At 43.5% G+C, this 6,666-nt stretch overlaps 1 protein-coding gene across 1 annotated transcript; it reads right to left on the reverse strand.

Annotated features, from left to right (window-relative positions):
• Positions 1–619: 619 nt before the first annotated feature.
• On the reverse strand, positions 620–1,108 carry LOC122643478. Its single transcript, XM_043837097.1, has one exon. It carries the CDS (start codon positions 1,106–1,108, stop codon positions 620–622), a length of 489 nt encoding a protein of 162 aa, XP_043693032.1.
• Positions 1,109–6,666: the final 5,558 nt, after the last annotated feature.

The raw sequence follows: 6,666 nt of genomic DNA on the forward strand, positions 1-6,666 counted from the left end.
ACCACCTCAGCCCCCCTTGCCCTTAGGAATGTCCAAACCTTGGAGACCCTTCTCAAAGAGAGCGACGCCATGGACAAGAAGGTGCAGAAGCTATGAGAAGACCTCAAGACGGTCTTGGACGAAGTAAAAGAGGGGCAAGACAGTCTAGCCCATATGGACCAGGACATCCAAGGCTTGGAAGTCCAGCTCGTGACTCTTCGGTCTAACAGAGCCACTTTGGACTAGGAGATTAAGGAGAAACTACTCGATTCTCAGACCATGTCAGCAGAAGCAGCCTCTGTTAGGGCCCAAGCCAAGCAACAAAAGTCGCTGAGACCGAGCCAAGAAGCCAGCCTGGCCGTAGCTAATGAACACCTGCTGGTAATGGAGAAGAAGTGGAGTGAAATCAAAGGATCCACCCCCCAGGACTTTTTTAAGTAGGCATGCGTGCCTTCCCCTCCTCTTTTCATATCGATCTGAGAAAACATTAGAACTTTGTCTTGTTTATTTTTCCTTCTTTTGATCTGTTTCGGCCCACTTGGGTCGTGTTTCGTTCTTCTTATGAATAGAACTCATGTTTCCATTTTTCTACCCCTGGCCAAATTTTGGGGTGTCTCCTTCGCCCTTGACGTCCCACTGTTCATTCCAGATCCCAGATCGTGAGATGAAAAATCTTAAGGAACTTGTCGTTGATAGGCCGCATCTGGACACTTCCCTCTAGATAGCATAGCCTGTAGGCCCCGCCTCGGAGCACCTGGTAGACCGTATATGGTCCCTCCCATGTTGGGGACCATTTGCCCAACCTGGGGTCCCTTGCCCCAACTAGGAGCATGGCCTTTAGGACGATGTCCCCTTCCTGGAAGTGTTTTGGGTTGATCCTCTTGTTATAGGTCGCCGCAACCTTCTTCTTCTGAACTTGCATCCTATCCAGTGCGGCCAATTGGTCCTCATCCAAGTCATCGAGCCTGGACACCGTTGGCGTAAGCCCTTGTTGGTATGCTACCCGTGCTGATTTCACACTAATCTCCACTGGCAACACTGCGTCATGGCCGTACGTCAAGGCGAAGGGCTTAGTGGCCGTGCTAGTCCGTTGTGATGTCCTGAATGGCCAAAGTACTTCAGATAGCATGTCTGCCCACCTTCATGGGTTGTCATCCACAACCTTTGCCAAACACCCCTTGAGAATCTTGTTATATGCCTCGGCCTGCCCATTGCCTTGCGCGTAGTATGGGGTAGAATGGGTGAATGTTATCCCCAGCTCAGGCGCAAACGCAACGACCTCGTCTCCAACAAAAATGCTCCCATTGTCACAAGTGATAGTCTCTGGAAGCCTAAACCTGTGAATGATATAGCTCTTGAGGAATTGGATGACATCTGTCTGACTGACTCCCTTCATCGGTACGGCCTCAACCCACTTAGTAAAGTCCATAGCCCATCCCCTGAATGGCCATGGCTTGATCACTGGCTTAAGCTCCATTGCTGGCAAACATTGCATACCTGACCCAATCTGCTACCACTGTTGGCCAGTAGTACTCGTGGCGCCGAATCAACCATCTCATCTTGGGGCCCGCCTGGTGTGCTCCACATATACCCTTATGTACTTCGGCCATGACCAACGTTGCCTCATTCAGACTGACGCATTTGAGCAACAGGTCATCTTTCCCCTTCTTATAGAGATCTTCCCCGATCAGCATGTATCCCGTGGCTCTATCCCTGATCCTTTTGTCAAACTCCGGTCCAAGTTTACTCAAATATTAGATGATTGGCGTTCGCCAGTCAAGCTGCGTGTCCTCGATGTGGTTGACCTCCAGCTGACTGCCCTCACGGATAAAAGACCGTGTTTGTCTCTTGATGACGATGGCTTTTTCCATACCTTCTGGTAGACTGATGCTGGACGTCGCCTAGGCCAACCCATTCACGGCCTGATTCCTAGACCGTGGGATGTGGCGGACCACCAAGTCCTGGAACCCCTCGATCAGCTTCTTGGCTTGCACAAGATACTCCACCAAGTGTTCGCTCTCACACTGATACTCACCGGCCAGCTACCTAATTACCAACTGTGAGTCTCCAATGATCTCCACCGTGTCAACCTTAAGGCCGAGAAGTAGGCCCATCCCCAGTATGAGGGCCACTTATTCGGCCTGGTGGTTAGAATAAGAGAAATTGAGCCGAAAGGCTACTTGAGTCTCCGTCCCTTCTGGTAATCGCAATACAACTCCTACCCCAGTGGCCTGTTCAGTCTTGGATCCATCGAAGAAAAGCTTCCATGGCGTCAGGCCGATGAGGGGTACTTCCATCATACCCTTTGCTACCTCGATGGGAGGATGGTCCGCAAGAAAATCTGCTAGCGCCTGTTCCTTGACTGCTTTCTGGGGCACATACTAGAGAGTGAACTCGGTCAGGGCGAGAGTCCACTTCCCAATCCTTCCCCTAGAAATTGGGCCAGTGAGCATGTACTTGATGACATCGGTCTGGCAGACCACGTTCATCGTAGTCGGCAAGAGATAGTACCTAAGCTTGCTGTAGGAGAAAAACAGAGCTAGGCAAAGCTTCTCGATGGCAGGGTACTTTCGCTCCACCTCCGTTAAGGCCCGGCTTAGGTGGAACACAACCTGTTCTTTCCTGGCCTCGTTGGCCTGTGCAAGTAGGCTCCTTATTGAGCCTTCCGCTGTGGATACGTACAATTTTAGAGACACCCCTTTTCTTAGAGGCATTAGGACTTGAGGCCTCATCAGGTAAGCCTTTATCTGGTCAAACTCTTCCTGGTGAACATCACCCCACCTGAAGTCTTCGCTAGCTTTTAAGTTTAGTAGTAGGGAGAAAACCTTCATCTGACCCACGGAGTTGGAAATGAAGTGCCGGAGGAAATTCACCTGTCCTAAAAACTTTTGTAGCTCCTTTTTGTTTGAAGGCGGCCTTGCTTCCTGGATGGCCCTGACCTTGTTCTTGTCTACCTCTATCCCCTTCTAATGTACTAAAAAGCAGAGGAAGTTACCGGCCGACACTCCAAAAGCACACTTTAATGGGTTCATCTTCAGACCGTGGGTTCTCATCCTCGCGAACACCCTTCTCAAGTGGTCAAGGTGTTCATGCTCGTGCTTTGATTTGACCACTACATCGTCGATGTAGACTTCCACAAAGGTGCCGATCATGTCATGGAATATCGTATTCATTCCTCTCTGAAAAGTAGCGTGGCGTTCTTCAGTTCGAATGGCATGACCAACCATTCGTACGTTCCCAATGCTCTGGGGCAACAGAAGGCCATTTTTGGAATGTCCTCTTCTGCTATAAAGATCTGGTTGTATCCGGCATGACCGTCCATGAAGGACATGATTCAATTCTTCGTGGCCGCGTCCACCAGCATGTTGGCCACCAGCATTGGATACTCGTCCTTAGGGGTAGCCTTGTTTAGGTCTCTAAAGTCGATACACACCCTTAACTTCCCATTATTCTTTATGACAGGAACTAAGTTTGAAACCCACTCCACATACCTGGCGGTCCTAATGAAGCCCGCCTTAAGCAACCGTTTGATTTCATCCTTGATCTTCAGGATGACGTCTGGTGCCATTCGTCTGGGTAGTTGTTTTACTGGTCTGTAGTTATCCTTAATGGGTAACCGATGTTCAACCAACTTTCGATCTAGACCAGGCATCTCAGAATAATCCCAATCAAAATAATCCTTAAATTCCTTTAATAACCTTACAATATCCTCCCTTAACTCAGGCAGGAGTAGCCCGCTAATATGTTGGGGTAAAATCCGCACTTCACCTTATATGGTTTTGATGATAACAAATAAGTTAGTTGAACTAACTTGTGTTATATTGTATAGAGACCTTACAACAAATAAGCATCAAGTAAGGGGGAGCTTATACAAACTTGTTGAACCAAGACTAAAGTATCAAAGAATGGTGTGAAGAAAAAGACTGAGAGAAGGACTAGTTTCAAAGACCATGTTCAAGCATCTCATTGAGATACAAGAGTTTTTAAAGCATGTGTTTAAGTGTTTTTGTAAAGATGTAATTAAGTCTAAAGTCCTCAAATATTATGTATGCACACACTCACGCATGCATACATGTAGAGTGACCCTAGGAGTTGTTTTTACATGGACTTTAACCAAGCAAATGGCCCCATACTTGTCTAAACTTGGACTTAGCCATTTTCAGCAAAATCAGCTTATCCGGCATATCAAATCCTAATCTGGCATGCCGAATCTCAATCCAGCATACCGAATTGCAATAAGATTGTTGGGAATTAGCCGTTAGACAACGAATAGATTCCATGATGCGGTATACCGAATTGGGAAATGGCATACCGGATTAAGACAGAATTATATCCTAAAATGACAATTAACCTTAGATGCTTTAAGCACCTTTGCCTATAAATAGGTAAGCTCATTTGGACTAATTACAATCAATTAAGACTAATCAAAAGCATCGCAAAGGCATTCGAACTTGAACATTCAAAGTGTTGAAACATTCATTCATCAAAGCATTCAAGTTCACTTCCCTCTCTAGCTAATTATATTCACTTAGCATTGAAGCTCCAAGTGGAAGTTAGCTACACATTCACTAAGGTTGAGGTAATCCTTACTTAGTAAAGTTTTCTTTATTATATGTTGTGAGTCCTCTTGCTTGAAATCAAGAGTAATTAATTGTGTTGAGTCCTCTTGCTCGTCAATCAAGAGTAGTTAGTGGTGTCAGTCCTCTTGCTCCTAATCAAGAGTTGTACAAGTTCTCTTACTCATTCTCAAGATTCTAATTAGTGAAATTCTCTCTAAGGTGAGAGGAATAGACGTAGGCATAATTGGCCGAGCCACTATAAACGATTATGTTACTTTTGTAATTTACTTACTTATTTTTATTAATTGTTTTATTTTCTCACTATTTCCACTAGCTTCACCTATTCACCCCCCCCTCTAGGTGAATTTACATTTGGTATCAGAGTGGGAGCTCAAGACCATGATTGTTTTCAATCCAACTAAGAGTAAAGACCATAGGATCTTTTGTCAATCGTAAGGTTGAAGGATACAATATTACCTGACCACCCTTCTTTGAAGGTGAAGGATTTTCCTATTGGAAGAATCACTTCAAGAACTTCGTTTGTGCCAACAATATTGATGCATGGGAAGTCATCGAAAATGGACTAAATACCATAGATAAGCCCAAAGAAGAATGGACCCCTGTTGAAAAAGGAAAGATGCAACTCAACTATGTAGCTATAAGCTATATTCAATGTGCTCTAGGAGAAAATGAGTACAATAGAACTTGCTTATGTGACTCCGCTAAGGAGATGTTTGACAAGTTAGTTGTTACCTATGAAGGTACGTCTGAAGTCAAACAATCTAAAATTATATGCTTGTAAACGAGTATGAATTGTTCAAAATGAAAAATGATGAAGATATCTATGCAATGTTTACTCGTTTTACTAATATTGTGAACAAGCTGAAGGGTTTAGGAAAAGTTTATTCTAATGGAGAAAATGTCCAAAAGATATTGAGATCTCTTTCAAAAGAATGGAGACCCAAGACTACGGCAATCAAAGAGTCCAAAGACATAGACAAGCTAAGCCTAGATGAGCTTTTGGGATCTCTACAAACTCATGAAATGGAGCTTAAACTGGACACCAAGGAAGATAAGTCTAAGGAACCAAAGAAGAAAGTTGTGGCTTTCAAATCTTATGAAATAAGTGACGATGAAGAAGAGCTTTCAGAGGACGAAATTACGTATCTTACCAAAAAGTTCTCAAGGTTCCTAAAGAATAAAGGTAAGACCTCATTCAACAAAAGGAGGTTCTCAAAAGATCAGAAAGGTAAGAGTCTTTCAAAAGATGCCACTGACTCCTCTTCCAAAGATATCATTTGTTATGAGTATAGGAAAATAGGATATTTTAGGAGAGATTATCCCAAAATGAAGAAGTACAAAAAAGCCTACAAAGCCGAACACACTCTTGATTCAAGCGATGAAGAAGAAGATGACGAAGTATCTTAAGATGAAGAAGAACAAACCAATCTCGCACTCATGGCTACTGAAGACGAAGAATCTCAAAATGAGGTAACCCCCACTTCTCCATCTCATAAAGATAACGATTTTTTAGAGCTAGAAGAGGCTTTTGAAGATCTCTATCAAAATAGTTTGGAACTAGCAACCACCAAAAAGAATCTCTTGAATGAGATCAACACTCTTAAAGATCAAAACACATTCCTAACTTCTCAAGTGAACAACTTAGAAGAAGAAAAGGAAAAATTGTGTAAAGCCCTAGAGTCATTCACAAATGGTAAGAAAACACTTGATATTCTACTTGGAAATGCCTTCAAAACACCTTTCAACAAAGAAGGGGTAGGCTATGATGTGAACAAGAGTTCAAATCAAACCAAAGAGGCAAGTTCAAGTAAAATAGCAAGTAAGAAGGTAAAGAAGAATAATTATTGCAACTACTGCAAAAAGAGAGGACACTCTAATGAGGAATGCTACATTAGAAAGAAAAGTTCTCAATCTAAGAACACCAATCTCAATAGGAAGACCTCAAATATTCCTCAAGTGGTTGTTTGTAATAATTACAATAAGAAATGACATACCATTTGGGAATGTCGTCACATGGACCAATCTCTCTTTCATCCTAAAAGACCCTATAATGGTCAAAATAGGAGAAGTTATCCTAATAGGCAAAGCTTAACTAGAACCCCACCAA

Source organism: Telopea speciosissima, chromosome 10 (assembly GCF_018873765.1).
Source record: "Telopea speciosissima isolate NSW1024214 ecotype Mountain lineage chromosome 10, Tspe_v1, whole genome shotgun sequence".
In the NCBI taxonomy this organism is placed as follows: Eukaryota; Viridiplantae; Streptophyta; class Magnoliopsida; order Proteales; family Proteaceae; genus Telopea; species Telopea speciosissima.

Excerpts from the sequence above, each read along its gene's own strand:
- LOC122643478 (XM_043837097.1), bottom strand. The coding sequence starts at position 1,108 with ATGCTATCTGAAGTACTTTGGCCATTCAGGACATCACAACGGACTAGC.